General features: G+C 49.1%; 1 protein-coding gene across 1 annotated transcript in view; it reads right to left on the minus strand.

Moving 5' to 3' along the window:
• Positions 1 to 25,324, minus strand: part of MEGF9 (multiple EGF like domains 9) — a gene marked incomplete at both ends in the record, with an annotated part of 45,340 nt that overhangs the window by 19,634 nt on the left and 382 nt on the right. Inside the window, one exon of the mRNA XM_080355939.1 lies at positions 2,360 to 2,561. Within this exon, the coding sequence (XP_080212065.1) occupies positions 2,360 to 2,561 (202 nt within the window). The remainder of the gene's footprint in view (positions 1 to 2,359; positions 2,562 to 25,324) is intronic.

A 25,324-nucleotide genomic window follows, 5' to 3' on the forward strand; every position in this document is an offset into this window, starting at 1 on the left:
TAGAGTGTGCCTAGAAATAATACTAATAGTCATCATACGATGGTGCTTTAAAAGGCAGTTTTACAAAAGCCTGGGCAAGCCGACTGAACCCTCTCAGGCATGTAGTGTGTGCCCCCAGCCTTCAGGCAGTCTGCCTCTCAAACCAGCCGCTGTCAAAAAGGGGCAGAGTCCAAAATCATGCTGTTGTTTATCTCGGAGACTCATCTGAATAGCAGTTCCTTTTTTCTTAAGCCAGCAAGCAGGAATTAACTTGTGCAAGTTATAGTTGGGATGGTACTTTAAAAAAAAAACAGCTTACAGTATTTTTACTGTCAATGAAATAGAAGCTGGTTGCTGGTGTTGGGCGATGCTTGCTCCTCATCCCAAGCGGGGATGTCCAGAGGGACAGGCACCACTCACCCAGGAACTCGGCAGTACGTGGACATCAAACCCAGAGCTCCAGACCCAAAGTTTCCAACACAGAGCCAAAAAAATGTCATTCCTGGATTCACACATGCATCTCCTTGCAATGCAGAAGAGGCCATCCCACCCATCGTGACAGATCTCACTGCAGGGATGTGCCTCGGTACCCACATCCCAGATGCCTCCCCCATCCATCCCTGCCACAGAGAAGCAGTAGATGTGTCTGGCACCGCACTTCTTTAATGCAATAGGAATGACGATGCATTTGTCCCATGGGATTTTGCATCTCGCTTCATTTTCCCACAGACACCACCGTGCAGGATGCTGCCCATCTCGCAGCCGTACCAGTGCCCTAAGCCCTGCAACACAGACAACTGACCTAATTTTCCTCTTTTTAAACACCCAGAGGTCATTTCCATCTGCAGCAAACCTCACTGAGCAGGGAAGAGAAACACAGAGTGATCTCTGTTAACATCAGTCCTCCTCCCCAAGTCTTCCTCCAAATTTTGCCCTGTGCTGCCTCTTCCAAATGCCCGAGGATCCGCATGTCCCATGTCCCTCAAGGCTGTAAAACAGTGCTGAAGAAAAGGTAGCAAGGTCCTCTGCCACCTCCACATCCATACATGTTGGGGTTGGGTTTGACGGCTTCACTACGTGCACAAATTCCACCTCATTCTCCATCACGAGTTGGATCATCTCACCTGAAGTCCCCAGGGGGACTTGTCTCGCTCCACGTTGGGAGACATGACCCACATCCTTCGTTCTCCCGCTGCCCGTGACTCAGAGTCAGGGCGAGAACGGGCCATCCCAGTTAACCCAGTTGTTCCAGCAGCACCTCCCTCCTCTCCCAGGCCTCAAAGATAAGATTTGCCCCATCTGCCTTTCTGCCCAATTTGCCTTTGCAGTAGATCTGACCAAACTCAGATTTTCCTGTCTGTGGCAAACCCTGATGCTTCCAGGCACATCTTCCCATACCCAAAACAACCACTAGAAAAAATAAGTGAAAAACTCTACACTCCCCACCCCCAAGAATCACCTTTTTTAGTAACAAGGTCACTCTAGTCAGCTGGAGCATTGCTTATAAGTTCTGATTTTTTGGAGCTTATGCAAGCAGAAAAATGCAGCAATGAAGCAAAAAGGAAGGACCTCAACATGGGGCTTGGGGAAAAAAAGAAAAGGATAAAATAATTACAAATGGCATGTCGCTGCAGAACATTTTGCTTCTGAGTCAGCCCCAACCTTGGCAGCAACGTGCAGGTGTTCGTTCAACACCCGCTGAGCCTGGACCAAACCCTAAAAGACAACAAGCAGGGGCCCATTGCATCTGCACGCAGGCACCGCTTCCCTTTACAGGCCCAAGAAAATAATTGAATGCCGGCTTTTAAAAGGCAAAATGCAAGAGTGGGTAAGGGGAGATGAAGAGGAACACATTCATTATCCAAGAGCTCAAAGCATCAGCTGCGGTGATTTTCTCGACACAGCAAAGGCGAGGGGGCGGCAGGTTAAACACCAGGCAAGGCAGGACCCGACGCTGCTCAGCAAGGGCAGAGCACAAAGCTTCACTTTTCTCTGCTGTAACAAATATCCCTTTGGAAAATAAAGCTCTCCAAAGCCCTGTGCTCCATCCCAGCCTCCGCTCCCCAACCCAGCTCAAGCATGAAGGCTGTCCAGTCCGATAGAGTCTATTGCATTAGAGGAGAGATTCTGCCTCTGTACAACTCAGAAATGCAATTTTACTCCCTTGTGGGTTGCCAGGGCTTTTGCCACATCTATGGATATTTTTATAACCCAGATCTTGAAGAAAAGAAGAGTAATCCATGAATTTTTCTAAGCCCAGCTTCACTCTTGCCCCTTTCTTTTAAATACCAGCACCAAATGACAAGACCTATTCTTGCCTGAGGTGCATCTCTAATCCCAAAACACCCCCGAACCCCAGCGCCGCACACACGTTACTCACTGGTCACACTGGGCAGAGCTGGAGCCACCGGGGCTGCAGCCGCAGGGCTGGCACTGCTGGCTGTTCGGCTCCTGGTGGAAGCCCTGAGCGCAGATCTCGCACCGCAGCCCGGTGTAGCCATCGAGACAGGGACACTGCCCCGTCGTGACGTTGCATTCGGCCGCGCTGGCGCTCCCCACGACGCTGCAGTTGCAGATGTCTCCTGCAAAGAGAAAAAGAGGATGCAACCAGTTTGGGGGAGGCACAATGTGGAGCAAGAGCCTACACGGGGCACTGTCAGGACAGCTGCCCTCCCCTTGCTTACCCCAGTCTGGAAACATCGTCACCATTGAGGATGATATTTGCTTTAAAGTGCTGAGATGATTAAAAAAAATTGGGAGTACCCTGGGGTTTGAATCTCCATGGTGCATGTTTTAAGTCTCTCTCCAGAGAGGGCTAGAAAACTGCAGGTATAACTACTTAAATACATATGTATTATATGTACATGCTTATATGTAGCTGTATGTACATACATACACATGGATGGTTGTGTGGTTACGTGACTCCAGGAGCCGACACGTGCCAGCTGTTGTAAAAACAGGGTAAATAAGCAACAGGTGGCAAAAATCAACAGTTATAAGACCTCCTGTTTCACACCACTGATCAGCCCTGATTTACCAATGGGCTGGTGACTGACACAGGACACACACAGTGACACAATGAACCAGCACCAGCACCTCCCGCTCCTGGAGAACAGACACAGGATCCCCCGACCGGCAACAGGGGAGCTCCAGGGATTTGGGCCAATGAGGGGATTCCCACTGCTCCCCTGGAAATCTGTCCTTGAGGAAGCATTGAGAATGTGAAAAAGGCTTTATAAACTGGGGTGGTGGAGCTGGGGGCAGGACAGAGCCCTCGTGGCTACCACCCATCACCACATCGGGCCATCTTCAGCCCCATGGTGAGCAGGGACACCTCTGGGGACCCACACCTGTGCCTTGGGGACACTCCTTATTTGCAGGGTTTATGGAAAGCACACACCGAGGAGCTGCTTTTTTGAGAGAGAGACAAATCTTTTGATCGAGTAATGAATTCCCAGTCCCCCCGCGCATTATTTCTCATAATACTTTAAAGTACCAAATGCGCCAAAGAGAACAACCTCTCCTCAGCAATTTGTTTCTGCCAAGAGGTTTATCTCTGTTCCTTCACTGCAAAGTGTTTAGTGCCTTAATAATTTAAAGTCTTTTTCTGCCAAGGGTGAATTATAAACAAGGATTATTTGCAGAAATAGTGCACAGAGCATCAGGGGCTTTACGCAACCACTGGTATTTGTTATTCCCTCAGAAAGCCAATATTCAGGGCACTTCACTATGAGAGGACAGGCCAGGGCCCCATCCCAAGAAAACTTGACATAAAGCTTAAATATTGTCAAGAAAACTCAGAATGAATGCTGTACAACAGCACTTGTATTTCTTTTAAACACATTGCACGCTCATGCCCCCATCCAATAGAAAGGATCTCACCACGTGCTCAGATTGAACAACACTTAAAATCTAGTGACTGCATGAAGATTAATTTAGGAATAAATAGGTAATTGCTGAAATCAGACCACACTGAAGACCTCAGAGCCTTTGGAATACAAGCTATAAGGTCTCCCCCATCATCACAGCACCGTAAAGGGTCCATGATGACCTTCCCTTGGTGCATTCGCCACTGGACTGTGGCAGAACAGGGAGGCAGATTATAGAGCACTTTGGCAAAGACACAGCGATCATAAAACCAGAATTATAGGGTGAGTTTTCAAGGAACATTCCAAGCCAAAGGAAGGAAGGTTCCCTTCTCTCCTGTGAAGAAAAGGCACCATGTGAAGCCACAGGACCTCTAACCAAGAGCCAGCCCGACTGCAGCACTCAGAGCTTTTACTTTTCATCTGTTTTCTTACAACACACCAAGGATGAGTTATTTAGCTTTATTACCCTATCGATACAAGCACAGTATCCCCACAGAAGTCGTCTTGTACCTACACACCTGTGAAATTGCACCTAAATTTTCTTCAATCTAAACCAGCAAATAGGACAAACACCTCAAGATCTGCAATTATCCACTTCAGCATCCACTTCACATAACGAACCAAATTCCCATCTCAATTATCCGAGCGGAACCTTATCGATTTGGGCACTTGGGCTTCTCCCAGCCAACGGGCGCCGTGAGAACTTGTTGTGCAAAAGCATTTTGGAGTTTGTCAAACGCACATCAAAACAAATTTACCTTTCAGAGCTCATTGCGTGCGGTGCCATTAGACCTGCTAGACTTGATTAAGAAAAAATAACACATCTCATCCCCGGAAAGGCTCTGTTTTGGTATTAATTGAGCAGTTTACCCTACTCTTCCCATGCTTTATACCCAAATTCAAGCTGTATCTTCTCTCCCTTCTCCCTAATTTCCCCTTCACAATCCCTCTCCAGACACCATTTCTGACAACACAGGAATAAAGAGCTCATGCAAAGGGTTAAATATATATATATATATTTCCAAGGCCATTTCCTTTCCCCTTGTAATTAAACTGTGGAACTCATTGTCAGGGGATGCTCTGGGAGCCAGAAATACCTACAGCTCCAGAGGAGGACTGGATAAGCTCAGGGAGGACAGGTCTGCTGGCAACTGTTCAACAGGGCTCTGGAGGAGGCATCCTGATGGGAAAGTCCCCGAAACGCTGGCTGTGAACAATCTGAATTATGCCCTGTCCTTGGCATCTGCTTCTGGCCAGTCCTGGATGGGTGACGCTTTGGTCTGACCCAGCCTGGCAGTTTTGATTTTCCCCCTGTTTTCAGGGCTGGTTGCAGCTCCACTCCTCCCCCCAAGCACATAAATCCCCCTTTAACAGTCAGACACGGCTGTTTCCATTGGGAATTTGTTCTGATTACAGCCAAAGATGCAGCTGTGCTGCACTGCTGCTCTTTCCCTCTCACCTCTCAACAGGATATTTCCCTTAACCCCAAGAAGATATTTCATCTCTGTACAATGCACCAGTGGGCTAAACCTTCCCCAGCAAACTGGATGGTACCATCCCAGCACAGGATATACCATCACAAAAGTATTTGTGAGCCTCCCCACAAGCTGCCATCTCTTAAAAGCCAAGGTCCTACTTATCCCAGCCCTTGTAAAACAATTTACCGAGCTCCAGCCCGTCCCTCCCGCATTTCCGACACCACCATCTCCACGTGGTCAAGTCTTGCCCTGGACTGGCTTTTGCATTCAACTCCATCACTCCAAGCTTGGTGCAACCAAGCTGATGCCACGAATACAGGAGATGTTAGTCCACTGTAAGATGCTTTCACATCCAACCTTTGCAGGTAATTTGCCCTCACCTGTGGTTTGCAGCACATCTGGTTGAGCTGAGGAACACCTGCCATGGGCTAAGAGTTCTGCAAGAATGGGATCAGAGATGAGCTGATGCTCTGTATCTTCTTAAAGAGAGGGGTGCTCTCAAGTCCATTCGCATCTACACAGCACTCAGCACAAAATAATAGTTGACTCTTGCATTACGAAGGTGTATTAAAGTGCTCAGACCTGTAATTTACTCTCACTTGAGGCTACAATGTAAAGGCAAAGTGGTAGAAAGAGGATCTCTGCCTATCCCCAAAAGATTTTATATACATATAGCAGTGTGTTTTGTTATTTTGCAGTCATTTTATTACTGAGTGCATCAGATTCAGGGCACTTATGGCCTCCATCATGCTCAATGCAGAGTCAGGCAGGCTGCCGGTGACGAGAACAGCATCATTCACATTAATGCTGTTAGAAGCTTTACACGAGTCACTTGTGCTGTTCCATAACAGGATTGTGTGGGTCAACAGGGTGGGGAAAGACAAGGATTTCTCAGTGCTTATACATCCCTTGTAATATCGTTAAAAGATTAAACATATTTGTTGAGGAAAATTAAATCAGATTAAATCACTCTCTTATCCCTTGGAAAGAAGCACGAAGCCAAGGCCCCAACTCCCAGGGTCTCCAGCAGCCACACGAGCACTTTTCAGCACATCAAGCTGGCAGACGTGGAGTTTTGGCCAAACTCTGGCTCGGCCCAGACCTTGTCATCCTTCTGCCTTTTTCTTTGTGTTTTCAGAGGGATGCAGCATCCCCACATCAGTCCCCATTCCCAAGCAAACCTCCTTGGGCCAACCCTACCCAAGACTCAGCCTTTAAACAAATGCAAAGGATGCTCACTCCCAGGATTAGTTATTTTTATTCCTTTCCTGCACCTGCAATCAAACATAGAGGCAATTTGGTTTTTGAGGAGTTCCTGAAAGCTCCTCCATGCAACGCAAGCACAGAGCAGTTTGCTTGCTTTCCCTTCCTTTTGGATGCTAAACAAGGAGCAACCTGTGCAGGGAGCTTTGAACCAGCTCACCCCCAGTAAACATGCAAAGAAGTCAGAATCACAGGTGCAAAGCTGTCTTGGGAGACTAAATGATCAAACCCTGCATACATAAGCAAAGAAAACCAAGTTAAATATGGATTCTCATTAACCTCAGATTCCTCCTGCACGGGGAGGTCCCCAGCTCATCGCATCATCAGGGCAAATGCCTGAGGAGCTCCCATCAATGAGACAAGGAGATGTCACAGAAACAGAAGTGGTCCAAGAGTTATTAGGAACCGGGTTAGGATGCAGAAAGCTCTACAGGGGGCATTACATAGAATTATTCCTATATAACAAGTTTCCCTATGCAGAGAAAACCTCTGGGTCTTTACTGAGCAGACTGAGTACAAAGAAGAACGCGGCTCCAAAACATTTATCGCACAAGAAGATACAGTGACTTCAAACACAACATATAAATGCTTGAGGATTAAAATCTTGACAGTTCAAAAAAAATGAACCAAATCCTTTTAATTAATTTGAAAACAGTTTTAATTTAGTCAGTTAGTTTTTCCCACTAATATTTCCACAACCATATAAATATTCCGTGCTTCTGTTTGAAAACCTTCATATTTTTTACCACCCAGTGTGAGACACAACCGGCCCAGCTCGGGGTTTAGAGATAAACAGGATGAAATGTAACTTTGGCAAATGCCTCCACATTGCAGAGAGCAACCCTGGCAGCTCACACCCTCCTTACAGACCTATTTGCTGCAGCACCTCTCAGGAAATAAAATCGTTTTGTCAGCAAAACGCTTCAGTTCAAAGATCAAGACACCTCACACAGGACGGGGCTGGGAATTTATTACCAGAGTTCAATTTTAGTATCTATCGACCATGTCCTAGCAGAGAAAGGGATTAAAAGAAGCTGCATGAATAATATGAACTATAATAATCTGTTGAAGCCTCCGTACACTCAGATCCCTGCAAAAAGTAATTAAAATCACAAACTTTACTGGGTGCTTTGGGGAATTGCAGCTAATGAACAAACGTGTGAATTTATGCAGCAGCTTTACAGGCACTACAAAGAAAAAAACCCTGAGAAAGAATTGTCCTTTCAATGGTTTGTATTTGGGCTATAAAGTTGTGTTGTATGAATAATCAGCAGGAAAACAGAGGCTGGGAGATGAGCTGGAGGACAAGTTCAGATGAGCACCCCCTTTTATTGCTTCCCCAGGGATGCTCCCAGCACACAGCCAGGACTGGGACCAGTTTGAACCAGGGATAGGGTCAGGTTTAAGCTCAGACTGGCTCCTCCACGTTCCTGCACTTGCATGAAAACCCAAGTTACTTTGCCTTCAGTGCTCTCCTATTTAAGAAACCTGCCTGCACCACAGACATCTCCCAGGATGGACCCTGCAGGGCTGGATTTATGTGAATTTACAGGACTGGATGGGGAAGCTCTACCCTCACCACTCAGAGAAGCCACATGTCTCCAAGGTGACCCAGGTGAGCATCTCCCAAGCCACCAAACCAAATCTGGAGATGACAGCAATAAGCACCCCTTGCTTTGGGGGATTTGCTCCCACTTTTGACAGCTGAGAGAAAAGGGGGAGCCAAGCCCTCCTGGTCCCTGACCCTGCTCTGCCAGGGAGCCCACGGATAAATCATCTGTTGAGAACAAATCCCTCACTCCTTAGTTTTTGGCCCAGAAGTGGCTGGAGCAGAAGAAGGGGAAACCACCCGGTTGTGTTTGCATTTCAAGGAGAGCAGCAATGCACGAGATGAGCCACTTGGGTGACTTGAGATCTTCAAACAGAAGGTTAATAAGGCCTTTTTAAGACTATAACTTTCCATATGAAAAGAATTAATCATTTTCTTCCCCTCAAGACTGGTGTAAATTGGTTAAAGCCTCACACAGTGCTCATGCTGAGATCAAACGGGCAGGTGATGCCAGCCCGGGCTCAGAGGTTTGCTCCAGTGTTGGGGATGTACCCGATTGCTTCTTTGGCTTTTAAAAGCCAGAAATTTTTAGATGCTTCTCTGCAGTGAACGTCCAAACCTTTCAAGAGCTGCCTCTATACCACTGATGTGCTGTGACATCCCAAGGGGAAAACGCCACGTCACTGTTAGCTGAGCAAAGAAAAGGATTTGTGTATCTTTCTCACTCAGCAACAAGCTGCAGACTCCTCCAGGTGACACCTCTGTGAGGGCACCATAAAGTCTTCCATTTAAACAACCGTCAGGTTCACTGCTGAAACTTTTTTCCAGTAGAAATAAGCAAAACTTTTTGTTCCTGACGCACTTGACGGCATCTGCTTGTCCCGCTGCGGCTGCCGGCACCGTCTGCCCCACGGCTGCACATCTTCCTCGGCAGCAGCCGCCCAGCTGAGAGCAGATGCTCCCGCATCCCTCGGTGCTGCCAAGTCCAACCATCACCCAGCGAACATCAAGCCCCATTAAGGCAGCATCCCGCTGGCAGGAGAGCTGCGTGCTGGGAAGTTCAACAACACAAGTGATTTCTCCTTGCTTGAATTAACAAATACTAACTTCTTCGCAAGGAATTCCAAGATAATGCAGATTATAGCAACCAGATTCCTTCCTTAACTGTTGTATATTTAAGGTATCACCAGAGACCTGCGTTCTCCACATCTCCATCACTAAGACAGTCACAAACTGCAAGTCAAGAAGGGCAAATCATAGAATCATAGACTGGTTTGGGTTGAAGGGACCTTCAGAGCTCATCCAGTGCCACCCCTGCCATGAGCAGGGACATCTTCACCAGCTCAGGTTGCTCAGAGCCCCGTCCAGCCTGGCCTGGGATGGTTCATCCACCACCTCTCTGGCCAACCTGAGCCAGTGTTTCATCACCCAAATATTCCTCAACCCAAAACCCATGAGAAACATGTACAGGGGGACACCTTTGCTCCACTGACAAAGCCAGAGCTCGCCTCCTCCTCTTTTATCCAAGAGCTTTTTATGCACAAACACAGTAGTTGTTGCCTGTCCCCCCCCTCCCTCAAGAAGCTGTGCAGGCTGCAAAGTGCAGACTTTGTCCATGTTGCAAAGAACCTCATCTGCCCAGCTCCAGGAGCTGCCTTCTGCCTGCACATTGCTCTGACACAATTAAGTTACTTAAAGCCAAAATCCATTGCTGCAAGGTGTGCAGCCTTGGAGAGCCTTTTCCCCTCTGGACCTTGCCTGCTGACAGCACCTGGGGATACAAAAGCTCCTCTTCTCCTGAGTCACCGCGATTAACTCCTCAAGCTCAGTGTCAAATTCAGCTTCAGCAGGAACAGATGCGACCTCCGATCTCCTCCTTCCAGACCAGCCTGGACCGAGCTCAGTGCTGAGCATCTGCTGAACTACCCACCCCAAGAGCAAGTGGGTGCAGGCAAGTGGTTTTTGCAGTCCCGGGCCATCGTTGCCCCAGGTCCATGGGTGTGTTCACGGTACCTTTGAGAAGAAAAGCAAATGGCCAAGTTCAGACCACTCTAAAGCCATTTTTTGCTCAGTACAAAAGTCATTCAGCAGGTGATACCATCTGCTGCAGCACCCTCAGCTGCTGTGGCTGAAACCTGTGCCCAAGGGAGGTTTGCTGCTGGGGACCGACAGCCTACACCCCTCCACCGAGGTACATCACGGTACGAGCTGCAGAGCTTGGACCTCTGGGGAGGTTTCCTGGTGTGGTGGCAAATACACATGGCTGATCTCACTGCAAAATGCATCTTCTTTTTTTGGCTAACAGAGACGTAACCTGGTTTCTTTACAGCCGGTGTAGCCATGGGGGATCCAGGTGCTCCACCAACATACATAGGGAGCCACAGCTTTCCCCCACCACTGCTACCAGAGTTACCAAAGCTTGGTTCAACACAGGATGGATGTGGCAAGAAATCATCCTTTTTTCTCTCATTTAAAGCAATCGCACTTTCACTGGGAGGAAAGACAGAATGCAATGCTCCCTCGGAGGGCTACCAGGGCCACGCGGCCATTTTGGGGCATGCGTGACCCCTGGAGAAGGCCTTCACCTCTGGGGGAAGCACATGTATCACACTCGGGTTTCTCTCCGAGTGACCAGGAACACTTTTCAAACTGCTCTAATCATAGAATAGAATCATAGCATCATTTCAGTTGGACGAGACCCTCAGTATCGAGTCCAACCACAATCTAACCGAACTCTAGCACTAAACCATGTCCTGAAGAAACTCGTTCCCCAAGGTGCCTTCAAAGGGAGACTTAGAACATCCACAAGAAGTAGAAGATGGAGCAAGAGGGGTTCACACTGCTGCAAGGCACGAAGAAAGGTCAGACACTGAGTCCCACCTCGGGGCAGGACCGGCTCCTCCAGTGCACCCTGTGGACCACAGGACCAGGCAGACGTGTCCCCCCATGTCACTGGATAATACCCCAGTTGCACGGGTGCTTCCACAATGAAAGCAACTCCCCCCTCCACTCCATGGCCATGGCAGTTCAGATGAACAAAAGCCAACGACAACATGAGCAACTCTCTTTAAATCCTCTGAAGACAGAATTGCTGACGGGGCTCATGCACGTCTTTTCAGCTGTTTTAGCACAAAGCGATGCTCTCCACAGACACGGGGCACAAGGCCCCACACACCGGCAGCAAAACACATTTTTACAACTTTTTTTTAAGAGAGGGCAGACTTGCTTTGGAGAGTTTTTGGTTATTTTATGTTTAAGCCTGTGGAGAAAATCTGGAATGAAAACTTTCATCAGTAACTCCAGCAGGTGCCCAGGGCAATTCCTTTCAAGATTCAGCTTCTCCACTGCAGAAGCAAAGGGACAGACCCGCTAACAAAGGCTTCTTTTAGCCAGTGTTTATTAACACTTACCGAAGTACTAATAAAAAGAAGCTTTACAGAGCCTGAGCTAAGACCCCATCCACCTCGGCTCATTGCATTTCCAAGCTTGGAGATCCAGTGAAGCCTCAACATCACAGGATTCACTCCCAGTACACTTTCCTAATTCTTTTCCTACTCTAAACAAACATACTTAAATGCAGATTTTTATCCATCACAAACAGCAAAGTATCTTTCTCCCTCTCCCCTTCACTTTGAAGGTTGTGCAGAGGAAGAAAGAAGGAGCTCAAAGAGAAAAAAACCCTTTTAACGCTCTGAAGTTCCCTCATTGAGCTCAGTTCCAAGTTTAATAAAGGTGTTTTGTCTCCTTGCTTAATAAGTGGAATTACCATAGCAGAAACTCCAGCCAGGGAGAGGGATAGCACAAACCATGAGTAATCACATCTGGTTTGGGGCAGGTTTTCCCATCTGGGCCCATTTCAAGGCTACGATGACAGAGCTACAGGCTAATTTGGAGTTACCATAACTCTTGCCAGACAAGGAGCTGTAAGTTATAATGCACTACGAGCAGGGAGAGCTGCGACAGGGCACAGAAAATGCTTTCTGAGCTGAGAAGAGAGCTTTCCTGCTCTCTAAGTTTGATTCTTTTATTTTATAATGCAGCTTTGTGCCTGCCCTGCTACACTTTGCACAGGACAGGGTGGTGTATTGATTCCAGCTCACACTGGGTGAGTTTAATTCGCCCTTTGAGAACTCGTTTCACTTTTGCTTTCATCCTGCACCAGCAGAACTGGGTTACAGACACTGCAATGAGATGAAATGTACTGGCAAACCCATGGAGAAGTTGAGTTTTCTAAGGGGAAACTGATATGGGCCCAGCACACGTCATGGAAAAAAGACACCTGGACGGAGAACGTCATCACTGATCGCTGGAAACGGGAACGGCAGCAGCTCCAATATCATCTGCTGGGGACCTGCTGAGCAGGAGCAGACAGGGGCAGGGGACATCTCATAGAACCACCTCGGCTGGAAGAGACCCTCAGGATCATCGAGTCCAACCATAACCTCACTCTAGCACTCAACCGTGTCCTTAAGAATCCTCATCTAAACTCCTTTTCAACCCCCCAGGGATGGTGACTCCACCACTGCCCTGGGCAGCCTGTTCCAATGCCCAACAACCCTTTCCAGGAATAATTTTTTCCTAATATCCAATCTAAACCTCCCCTGGTGCAACTTGAGGCCATTTCCTCTTGTCCTATCACTTGTTCCTTGGGAGAAGAGACCAACCCCCTCCATGTTCCAACCTCCTTTCAGGTAGTTGTAGACAACGATAAGGTCTCCCCTCAGCATCTAAGTGCATCTAAACTATACTCCAAACCCTTCTCCATCAGCTGCAGGGATGGCATCGATTTACAGAGGGCAAATCCACCCTGTGCACACTGAGCACGAACAGAATCCCCCAAGAGCAGCCGCCAGCCCTGCCTCCCCCTCACCATTGCTTTAAACCCCCAAGCCCTGCAGCAGATTAATGACTTCAATCAAGGCTGCACGTCGGCTTTTAATTTCTCCCTGCTTAGTCATCCTGCTGCTGCCGACACCGGCAGATGCTGCAGCCCCATCCAGCCCTGGCTCCTGCCTCAGCCACGAGGTACCGTCTGTATTTATTTCCAGCAATAGTTCACCTTCAAAAAGGAAAATGTTTCCATTAAATAGCAGAAGTTCAGCCACTACAAATAAACAGTGACTTAAAGTCTAGGCCAGTTCTCTGAAGCCCTCACAATAAATACCGGGCTATCCAGCGCAGTACAACAGGTAGCAACCATGTCCCACAGAAAAGCCAAATCCTCTTAAATAGGCAGACCCTTTAAAAGTGTGATGGGAGGATGGAAACAGCCAGGCTCAAGGGTTTCAGGCATCCTGTGATGTGCTACTTATCTCACCCACAGCTTAGGCACTAAGCTAAGACCAAGTCTGAGCCAAGACACTAAACCCAAACTGCTGATTAGCAGAGTCAGACCCGAGCACCCCCGGCAGCACCACATCACTTGTGTCTTGCAACCAGGACAGCACCACTGAAGGTGAACAACCCTCAGCAAAGGCAGTGTGTTCAGTTTTGGGTTAATAAAACCAAGCCTGACCCCAGGTCAGAGATGCTCAAAGCCACAGAGATTCCTCTGGAGCCAGCAGACCAGCTAGAAGAGGTTTGCTGACATTTATATCTCAACCACTTCCCAGTTTTTGAGGGCTTTATAATGACTGTTTGGGCATTGTGGGAGAAGGAGCTTCCACCTCTTCCACCAGCTCTGCTGCCAAAGATAAACCCTGCAAAAAGAGCATCCCATCTGCAAATGGGCTTCCAAAATCCTACCAGACCCGGAGAGTGCAGGCATCTGACACCACCCTGGCAATGCAGAGATGCTCTAGTTTGGCTTGGCCAATATTGCACACATTATTACATATATTACCTGACACTATATCTATACAGGTTTCAGCTCTAAGGCAAGGGCCATCCAGCTCATGTACACATGTGAGCATGGACAAACAGCATGTCCCTAAGAGGGATAACAAAGTGATGGATGGTGGAGCAGAGAGAGGGAAGCATCAATTCCCCAGCCCACAAGCTTGAATTCACCATCTACACACCAACTGGAAAGCTTTTAAGGGGTTTGCAAGCCAAAAATCTGTAACAGCCATTGCTCCAGGCACCCACCGACACCAAACCAGGATGCTGGGGGGAAACGAACCTCTCCTGGGCCCAGCAGGACCATCGCTCCCTCCATCCCACCCCAAAGCTCATCGTCTTCTGCAAGGATCTAACACCACCCTCATACCCGTCTGCCCCTCCAGAGATCAGCCCATTCCTAGTTTATTTTTCATTTTAAATGGATTAGACATGCACAAAAGCCTCCCTTGAAAAGGAACAACCAAAATGTGAAAAGGATGGGAAGATCCAACTGCGAGGCGTCAGCACTAATCCACGTCAAAGGGCACGCTGTTGACAACTTACTGTAAACTTCCAGGAGGGAAAAAAATAGTCAGAATAAAATAGTTAAGTCCAGACAAATGTTTGTCATTCATTATCTAGAGTCAAGTTTGGATTTCTCAACAACTCAGCCAAGGCAAAGCAAGCACGTTAATAATAAAACATCTTTTACAGGGAGCTACATGCCAGGCACGCAGCCTGCCCTTGAAGGGGGAAAGGCTGGAGGCAGGTGGAGGCTCTGTTTGCTTTTCTCTGATAACAGGTATTTAGTTTTCTACGTCACTTTGCTTTATCGTAGCCTGAAACGCGGGCGAGCAGCGCGGCTCCACCTCCCCATCTGCTCCCCGCACCAGCTGGACCCGCGGCCGAGATGTGGCGATGCCACACAGACCGATGGCTCCCCGACACAAACAGGGGCACCCCAGCCCTGCCTGGGAATTGGGGGGCATTGTGGAAAACCCCGCAAGACAGATCTTAAAGTGATGCAGCCGCTGGTGGGGAGGGGAGTTCTGGGAGATGGGATGGCTTTAAAACAAGGAAAACCCCCCCAAATCCTTCCTCAAGGACCAGGAAAAACCCTAAGTGACCATGGCAGGGTAGAACACAAGCTGGGAGGCTCTGGCAAAGACATCTCCTGTATTGGCACAAAAGGAGGAAACACCCAGCCCAGGCAAGAGCCGGCAGGTGCGCATGCTCTGCTTTAATTCAAATAACCCTTTTGTTTTGATGAGCAACCTGAAGCAGATTCTCCAACTCCTCTGGACATCCTGGGGTCCTCAGTGCACCCCAGCCCAGCTCCCCGCAGCCCTCGGGCTGTGGTTTGGGGTAGTTGGGGTGCACAGAAACACCCCCCGTGCCAGCCCCAGGCACTGTGCCTTGCGCTCCTCTCCCCATTGACAGCACCCAAGGATTGGATGTTTCTGCCTCATTACTCACACGTCTGCAATCAAGACATGTTGCCAATAATCAGTTTGGTTTGTGAAGCCGTATCCAAAAACCCTGCCTCTTCCCTCAGCACCCGAAGTGGCGCATCCTCAATTTTCCACCCAAATAAGCAGCTCGCTGCAGAGCTCGGGTTGGCACGTCTCTGTTTTGGGGCAGGGGAAGAACGCCAGAAAACAGGCTATAATGTTTGCTTTGTTCCCAGTGACAAAAGGTAAGAGTTATAGCTGATGGCAAGAAAACAAAATTATATATCTTACAATATCTACATGTATTGCTATATGTCATCTTTGAAACAGAAGGCAGGAGGAAAATGGAATTATTAAGGTTTTTCATGGAACAAGGAGCTTTAAAAATTCGGAGGGAAGGAACAAAATGTAAACTTTAAACTGTTTTCAATATAAAGTCCATTAATGGGAAAAGGAACCTTTTGCAGAAAGAGATACATTTTGCTGATTTTAACAAAAAGCCCTGTTCAGAGAAGGGAAAAAAGGCCTTTATTTAGAGGTTTTCAACAGCTTTACAGCGCTGTTCATGAGAGCATCCTCGCAAACCTGTTGTTGCTGGAGCACGGTGCGCCCAGGTGTGTCTGACCACACGCTGGGTATGGGCAGGGCTTGGGAGACAACCCCTGTGTGTACCCCGAAAATAAACAGGTGTTATAAAAGGCAGGGCGGACAAATAAATTAACATTGAGAAAAAAATCAGCTTCCCCCACTCTGTTTTGCCCCCAGGGAAGGGAAATACTGATCCTCCGGCTCACAGATGGTCCCTCCTGGAACAACCTCCCGGTTTCCACCCCGTTGGCCACGTCTGGTCGCTGGGGCGGATGCTGGAGGAGGGATGAAGGACGTCAGAGCCCGTCCCCAGCCGCACGTGCAGGGGATGCGGTGAGTATTTCCCGGGATGAAGCGTCACCTTCGCCCGCTGGTCCCTCCCCAACCACAACCACATCTCACGCCGCGGAGGAGTAAGATGTGCGTCAAGCACACACCTCCCTGGCAATTAAAGTCATTTTCTTAATATCAACCAGTCCCAGGCATCCTGTGACAGGCCACGGAAAATATTAATTATACCTCCTCCCATTTAGACGCGTTTCTTTCTCATTCAGATGGGTTTCTTTCTCATTCGGATGTCGCCGGACCTGAGTCACGGCCAAGCTGGGATTCAGCAATCACACACTAGGAAGGATTGAGCATCACTCAAACGGTTGTTTTCCCACCTTGTACCTCCCCAAAACGTCACACAGAGCGATGAATTTCGAGTAATGCCACCAATGAAACGCTCAAATTAATAGCAATAAAGTGTAAATGCTCCACGTGATAGCAGCAGAGCTGTGCTTGGGAAAACGAGCTGTGGAAGCTTAAAACCAGCACAAGATGAGACCACTGGGGAAAAGAAAGCAACAAAACAAACAGTCCATTTCAATATCCTTTTCATAAGGAAGCAAAATGAACCCAGGAACGCATCAGAGAATAATCATTTAGCACAGATCAAACAGTAGAACTAGCACATTAAAAATACATGCAGCGTTAATCAGCTGCGCAGAGTTATGTGCCATCATTTCCATAAATAATACAGGATCAAAGCAGCCCAAGCAGCACTATCAGTTAATATAGTCAGCCAGTCAATCAAAATAGAGTAAAGCTGCCTGAAAACTCTGGCAGTGTAATTTGCCAGGAATAAAGTAGATTCATCTGAGAAGTGGCATGACCAGTTAAACGGGTAAAGGTGACTGGCAGCCTCTTAATTACACAGAGGTGACGCCACAAAGGGGAGAAAAAGAGAAATGAAGGGTTAATGCAGCTGAAAAATAAGAATTTAAAAAATCTTGGGGAATATCAATGTATATTTTGTCTAATAATTATCCCCAGAAAAGCCAAGGTGCAGGGGAGAGGTGGGAGGACCGACCTGGTTGGGAGCATCCCCAGTGGCACCAGTCCCGTGCTGGGGCTGGATGGCCATGGCTGGAGCAGGGGAGAGCCCTGCGGGTGCAGATTAAACCAGAGCCCCTTCCCGGAGGCAAAGCGACTCTAGAGGGTCTCCCCTTCACCCAGGTGAAATACCCCCCTCCCACCTGCTCCGGCTGAAGGCTCACGGGGAACGGCCTTTAGATATCCATCCATCTCCCCACGCGTATCGAATGCCTGTGTCATTAAGCCTTTTGCTGAAAGGCTGCAGAGCCATTTAGCTGGCTGATTTTTAAAACAGGCATGTGGAGCAGCGCGAGCTATAAATAGCAGAGATGCTTGCCTTGTCATGTTTCTGGTGGCTTATTTATAAGGACAGGGGGCAACTGAATTAGAAAATGGAGAAAAGAGCAGCTTGGGCTCCTCTCCCGTTTTGCGGCCAAGCTGCCTCAAGAGCAAAACCTTTGAGGTTTTGCTTTTTTCTTTTTCCAGGCAAGCAAGCGAACACCCACCCTTCATGCACAGACTCTGAATTGGTTACATTTACAAGGCAAATTTTAATTCATACAGCAGGTGTTCAGAAAAAAGGAACATAAGACCAAACTGAGGCTTCGCATTAGTTCATGCAGCTCTGGGGAAGCTCCTTGTTTACTGAAATAGGACCCATCCATGTATAAAGCAGGAGCAGAGACCCTAAAAATCTTTTCCGGGGGGAGAGGAATAAAAATCCTGATGGGGGCTCAGAAGAGCTATTGCCAAACACGAGGGCTGGTAGCCTGTCCGGCATCACGACCCCGCTGCATTTTGCGTGATGAAGTGCGATAGGAATTTAGCATGGGAAGAGCCAGGCGAGCATCAGGCAGAGGAAGAATTCAAGCTCTGACAAAAGAGCCGCTCGGGGCAGCTCAAACCGTCCGCGGCTGATTAGTGCCCGGCACCGTGCTCAGAGGGTCTATTCTTCGCGGGCAGCTAGGCGCGATCCAGAAAGACCACGTGAACCCAGCAGCCCCCCTCGGTGCTCGCTGCCTTTTTAAATAGCTGGTGAACACACGGGGTGACAGCCGGGCTGTCCCCAAGCTGCAGGAGCCCGGCTGGATGGGATGCAGGAGAAGCTGGACCACTTTTCCAGCATCCCTGGCTGTGGGGAAGCAGGGACAGGAGCCCCTGGGGAGTCAATGTCCCCATCAGAGGAGGGGACACCTTCCACTGCTCCCCCAGGAGAGGCAGCTGCAGAGGAGCCAGGATCAGCACCATTGGGAAGTTTCCTGTTGAATTAGGGGGAAAAAGTTCTGTCCAAACAAATAAAATTCAATTATTTCAAGTCCAGAATGTCTTGGTCAAAATGCTTCCAGACTGACAAGCTGTAATCCAATTAAAGATCCCTCCAGACAAGCCCAGCTGGGATTTTAGGAGCGTTTCCCCCCACTAAGGACGTGGCAGCCCCCAGTTCTGCACTGGGGATGGATTTAACCCCAAGAGAAACCCAGACATTGATCGTATGGGGCAGCCTCATGGTACAGGACCCTCGAGCTTATTGGAAGCACAAGCAAAACAAGGACAACCGTTTCATTTCAGTCTGACTCAACCCAAAAGTCAAATTAAAAATTTTGTTTTAAAAAGCAAATAATTTCCTGTGAACCAGAAATCCTGGTTTTCAGCCCATTTAACGAGGCTGAATCGCAACCGGTTCTGCTCTCCTGGGGTGGTGGAGACACACGACCCCCCCCAGGCAGGGCAGATGGCTAGATTGCAATCTAGCCTGTAGCTCATAAAACATATTAATATCCCCAACCAATTATAAAGTGCCAGACTCTGCCCCCTTGGCCCCTGCAGAGCGATGCCTCGCTGCACAAGGCAGCTCTGTTGGGCTCAGACACGCAGCACCAGCCGGGACAGCAAAGCCTCAGGGTTTCCAGGACCTCTGAGCCAAGCCCAAGCCCTTGCTGCAACCTCCTTTAAGAGCCCAACCAAGTCTCAGGTGCAGCCGAGGTGCCGCACAGTGATCCAGCTCCTTCACATTTTAATTTCTTCGGTTTTATTTTAAGTGCCTGTCAGAGGTAAAGCAGAAGGAGCCTTCCCTTCCAGGCAGATGGTTGCAAGAGAAATCCCTGCCTTGAGCACCCAGCAAGGCATGAGTTTATTTCTGATGATGGCAGACGCATCACGCCACTGCTAAGATCTTGGCTGCTGCTTGGAAGCACCAGCGAGCACCTCGGATCTGCAGCAGCGCTTCCTGACAGTCAGCTGGCCTCAGCTCTGCAAATATGAGCAGCAGCACAATGACTTTGCCCTGTGTATTTATAGGCCATGGGCTACCATCTAAAAAGAAAAACCCAACTCCAAAATGTTTCCCCTGACTTCAGCAGCCTCATGTCCTCAGGGACAGCTTGTTCTGTGCTTCCCTGCCCACAGCTGCGAGGTGGAGGAAGTCCTGGATGTTTCTGTCCTCATGCTGCTCATCCATGCACAGCTGGCGGGGACAGACTTGGGGAGAAGTTTGATGTCACCACCACTCATCTGGGTAGACCTCAAGATGCTGCAGCCACCGCCACAGCTGCACCAAACAGCACAAGGACTCTAGGATAGGGTTATTAATAGAACCATAGAACAGTTTGGGTTGCAAGGGACCTTCAAAGCTCCCCCAGCGCCACTCCTGCCATGAGCAAGGACATCTTCACCAGCTCAGGTTGCTCAGAGCCCCGTCCAGCCTGGCCTGGGGTGTCTCCAGGGATGGAGCATCCATCGAGTTGGATTCAATGATCCTTATGGGTCCCTTCCAGCTGAGGACATTCTATGATTCTATGATCCACCACCTCTCCGGCAGCAGACAGCCCGGGGAAGATGCCTTAGGGACAAAACCAGCCGAGCTGGGAAACCCATCGCAGCTTTTCAGACAGGCACAACCTTTGCACCCCACACAAACTCCACTCTGTGTTTCAAGAGTCCCCCTGGTCACATCCCAGCACCTAGCCCCCTGGGCACTGCCCAGACCGTCCCAGCCCCCTGGGGACAGAGCCCAGAGGACAACTGGCATTAGCAAACGGGGCTGGGACACCTCCTGCCCACCACAGAGCTTCAGGAAAAACACTTTGATTGGTGTTCCAGCAGCTTTGCTGCAAAGGCTGGGAGGGGTCACCCCACAGGCTGGTGTTTGGGGGTTATCAAATGCATCCAGATAAATAACTTCAACACACCATGCAGCAGTGGTCTTATTTTACACGTGGTATTTTCTAAGGTGCAGCTCAGTGATGTGATGGTGTCCAAATTTCAGATATAATTTACAAGAAAAAAGGCAAAATCCCAGCACTGCTCCCTGCAGGTGACAAACAAGACCTTGGATGCTCTGTAGATCCTCCCAGAAAGATCCCGATTTTTATGAGCATCGCTAAGCCCAAGAATCTCAAAATCTTGAGTGAGGACAGTTGGATGCATCTGATTCAAGAATGACTCAGGAGCGTGGAGGCAGGGAGAAAGGCAAGGGACTGACATTTGCTGCTGTGGGCAACATCCCTTTATTTTAAGCTCAAAGATACAAACCCCACAATTTATTATTTGATTGCAAAAAGGCGCTCTCCGCTCTGACTGCTCCCATACTGATCCCAAGTAACACAATCGTATTCCTTATTCTCAGCCTTCGTGTCTGTAAAGTAATTTCCATTTCTTTAAAAATATATATATATGTAAATCCCACTGACATTTTGAAAGCAAGTTATCTTGGTAACCACGTTGAACACAATTTGAAGCCCTCATATAAGGGAAGCTGAAGCTGCCCAAGCGATGAGCAGGGGCATGCAGGCAGGTCCCTGTGTATGAGCTCAGCCCCAAAGGGCAGGACCTGTGCTTGCACCTTAAGAGAGAGATTTTTTAAGGCTGCAAAATTCCATCACAAACATTCAGCCTCACCTACTGCTCAGCCCCAGCCTTGGAAACCCAACCTGCTGCAAGGGCATTAAACATTTACGTGCATCCCGAAGAGAGGCCTGTGTTGCAATGAGCACAGGGAAAAATATGATCACAGGGCAAACCTGGGTGGGAAACCTCTACCGAGGGGTTAATGGTTGGATGGGAAGAGGGAAGAAGAGGAGTCTCCCAGAGCTGCAAAGGACCAGCACTGGGAAGATGTCCCAAAGCTGCCTTCAGCAACTTGGCTGTCTCTGTCCCACCAGGACTAAGAGCTCCCAACCCCTCTAGAAGCACAGCCCTGGTGTGGGAAGGTCTGGGTGCTGATGGCTTTGATGGCTTTGGCCAAAATCTTTCCCCTCCTACAGGTCTGCTGGTGCTGTAGGGACCTCCCTGGTGCCTCTTGCACCCTGTGCAAAAGCAAAACCCTCCAGCTCTCCAGCTGGATGATGAAGAAATGAAGCCAGCACTCATGACCAGGTCGTCTCCTCACTGCCTACTCTGTGCCCACCCAATTAGCCAGCTCACCCCCCATCACCCTGGGGATTTGCCCAGCTCCTCTTTACAAACCAAATCCATCCTCTAATCCCACCCAAAGCCGCAGCCACAATCCATGGTGGTGCTTGGGCTGTGAGCATCCCAGCAAGAGATGGCCCAGTGCCTGGGGCTGGAGACCCATCAAAGGATAATTGTGCATCCTGACTCAGCTTTTGCCCATTTCCGTACTGACACAGGTCACCTTCCCGTGGTCAGCTGCTCCAAGCCACCAGGCCACCTGCATTTCCTGTGGTTGCAGCAGAAATTGCTCGTTGTCCCATCCCAGCAGGTGCAGAGGTGAGGAGCCAGACTCATGGTCACACCTGGGACCTGGTGACCCAGGAAGCCAGATGGGGCTCTACAGAAACCATGGGGAGGAGAGAAGGCAACAGCTTTTGAGATCTGACACACTTAATATGGTCTGAAGATGCCTAAAGCCAGGGTTTGGGTGCAGCTCATGGGGACAGCGAGGCTGTGCAAGGAGGTTTGGGCTCTTCAGCCCACCCACCTGCTGTTCCTGGGGCTGGAAAACAGAACAAAACATCCTTCCAAGAAACCCATATTGTTCAACACCACCCTCCAGAAAGGGGTGGAATAGAGAAGTTTTGTTCTTTAGGCAGGGAAAGTCCAACCAGGACTATGCTGGTGGCAGCAGCCGCATCTCCGCTGCGACACTGAGCATCCCTCCCAAGTCAGCTTCCCCAGCAAAGCTCCGGCTTTGGCTTTAAAACGAGTCTATTTTGTACAAAAGGAAGAGGCAGAGTCTCTGCGGCGGGCGTTAGAGGCTTTGGCGATAAGGCAGGAGATACTTCTAAGCTTGTCTCCACAAACATGAGGATTAGCAATTTACTTCTCTTTAAAAACAAAATCCGGGATTTTAACACGATCACAGGCTTGGAAAGAAAAATAAACATCACAGAACTGGGAAAGGGAAGAGAATGAGAGCAGAGGGAGCAGGCAGCTCAGCACCAGCTGAAGTGCTTCTTAAATCAGAATGAGAAAAACCCATTGAAGTCAGAATTTAAATCTTGGTAGCACTGAACAAATACTGAATGAGGGGACTCCCCAATTTCTTATCAGTAATAATGCCACCAGCATTAAAGGAGGCCCTTCTAATAATGCGCATGAGAAAAGGCCCATTTGTTTCATGCAATAAAGCATATAATGCATTAATTACCTATTGAGTTGAAAAAATAATGTTGAAACATGCTTGAATTGAAGGAAAAGGAGGGTTTCAGGTAAAACCACGGTGCCTATTGGCTTTGCTGTGTCTTCAGTGCTTAAAGCACCTTGATAGCAAAGGACTCCAGCAGCTCTCAGCAGATGGGTCAGCACAGAAAAGCACCCCCTATCCCCCCATGCCCTGAAACCCACCCGACCCACGAGCACACCAGCAATCCCTCATCAGCCAGGGTTAATCTCAACCTGCCACGCTAATGAATAACAAATTAGCCTGCTTGAGGAGACATAATCTGCCCATGAGGTCCTGCCCTGGCCATCACGGAGCATAAAGGCACCAGAAGAGTAATTTTGAGATCAAGCGGCTCTAGTCATTAATAATTAGCACTTTAAAATTTCAAAGGGTGATGCTGGCCTCCCCAGTAAAAACTCAGCACATGCTGGGATGGCGCGGAAGGGTTATCGCCATCGGTGCTTCCATTTCCCAAGGGAGATCTGAAGGGCAGCCCATAGAAGGATCCATGGCACTGGGATTAGCCACAAAACCTCCCAACTCGCACCCCTGACACCTCATATGGCAGCAGACACAAAAAGGATGTTATATGAGCATCATAGAGCATCCCGAAGCCATCACTAAACCAGCCACCTCATGCACTGCAATACCCTCACGTGGCACTTGTCCCTTGTCCTGTATGAGAGGGATGCTCTTAATAAAACCATTACAGCCCAAGATGGGAGAGGGGACTGGTGCCTTCTAACACCGAGAGAAAACAAAACACCCCATACAAGGTCAGAGAGGGAAATATGTGCTTGACACAGCTCCGGGCAGGTACGAGCATCCCCTGTTTGGCACCCAGAGGGTCACACCATGCTGCACAATCCAAGGGAGTCACTGAGCCGATGAGTTCTGATCATGGCACGACAGAGAAAATTGCTTTTGCTTTAAGAAAACTCAACCCCTCCTACCTTTATCAGCAACTCCTAATCTTAAGCCATTCTGTCTCTTCCAGAGAAAGCAAAGACAGAAACCTCAATGGAACTGAAATCTGAAAACAAGAGACTCCAAGTCTTCAGCTGATTATATTTCAAGCCAAATAAAACAGGTTGATTAATCCACTTGTTCAGACTGCTAAAGCTACCAGTACAGAAGAATATATCCCTTTCACATCAGAGGAAGCTCAACACACTTAAACCAAACATCTTCCAGGCAAGGAGGAAAAATAAATTAAAAGGAAAGCACTCGTATGTGTCTGAACATAAAGCTTTGCAAATGCATAATGAAGCCAAGATCTCTGGCAAAATAAGTGGACAAAGCTCCATCCACGGACTCTACTTATAAAATGAGCATACAGTACTCTGCTAAACTGGAGTCTCGGCATCAAAGACCATCAGCATCTTCATCTCCAGGTGAGCAAGCAGCACCATCACACAGCACTAACACCAAGCTAGAGCTTCAGCTGACAGCACAGCCCTCCAGCTGCCCTTTACCTCTTCCCTCCTCATGTTTGTCATTGATAATTCCATTTATTCCCATCACCATAGTGTTTCCTCAGCTTTGTACAAGCCCCCCAACTGCGACAGGGTCAGGATCAGACCTTGAGTGGGCTGCACCGAGATGCACCTTTCCCAGAATAGAACAAGCTTGCAGCTCTTTTCTCCTCTCGCACACCCATTGGGTACCGCACTAGTGCGGGCTCTTCCCGGCACCTGCCGAGCTGCAAACGCACCTTCAGCTACAGGTAAGAACATTGGCTCCAGAGACACCAAGTTATCATTAACCCTGTTCTGCTGCTGGCACATGAAGATGGGACATGAGGAGAAGCTCTGGTGCTCGCAGCACAGCTCTACCTCCAAGGTACCACCCAGCGATGTCTGAGCCCAGTGTCCAACAGTGTGGATACTGCCCCAATACAACAGTGATGGGAAGGACGTGTTTCAGCTCCTCTGTGGGGGGAGGATGGTGCACGCCAGGGACAGCTGCTGTGAAGGACACTTTGGGGAGCTAGGGCCAGAACCTACCCCACTGCTTCCCAAAAACACCAGTAACACCACTGGCATGGTGTTGGTTCAGTGCACCTGTCGGGCCAGGGCCCCCTCAAACGCCCACACGGCCCCACATCCCAGCCCTGCGTGTGGGTCGCAGCCCCCCAAGCCCCGCACCGGGCACAAGGGGCTGGGGCATGAGATGCTCCCGGAGGTCCCACCCCGCGGGTCCCTCCTGCCCTGGACGGGATCGCTGCAGCCGGAGGGCGCCCAGGGAACCGTGGTCCCGAACCCCACCGCCCCTCTACGATGCCACCCCCGGCCGCGTCTTTGTCCGCCCGCTGGAGGGACGGAGCAGCCCCATCCCGCTCCCCA

This window comes from Nesoenas mayeri, assembly GCF_963082525.1.
Source record: "Nesoenas mayeri genome assembly, chromosome: 18".
NCBI classification, from domain to species: domain Eukaryota; kingdom Metazoa; phylum Chordata; class Aves; order Columbiformes; family Columbidae; genus Nesoenas; species Nesoenas mayeri.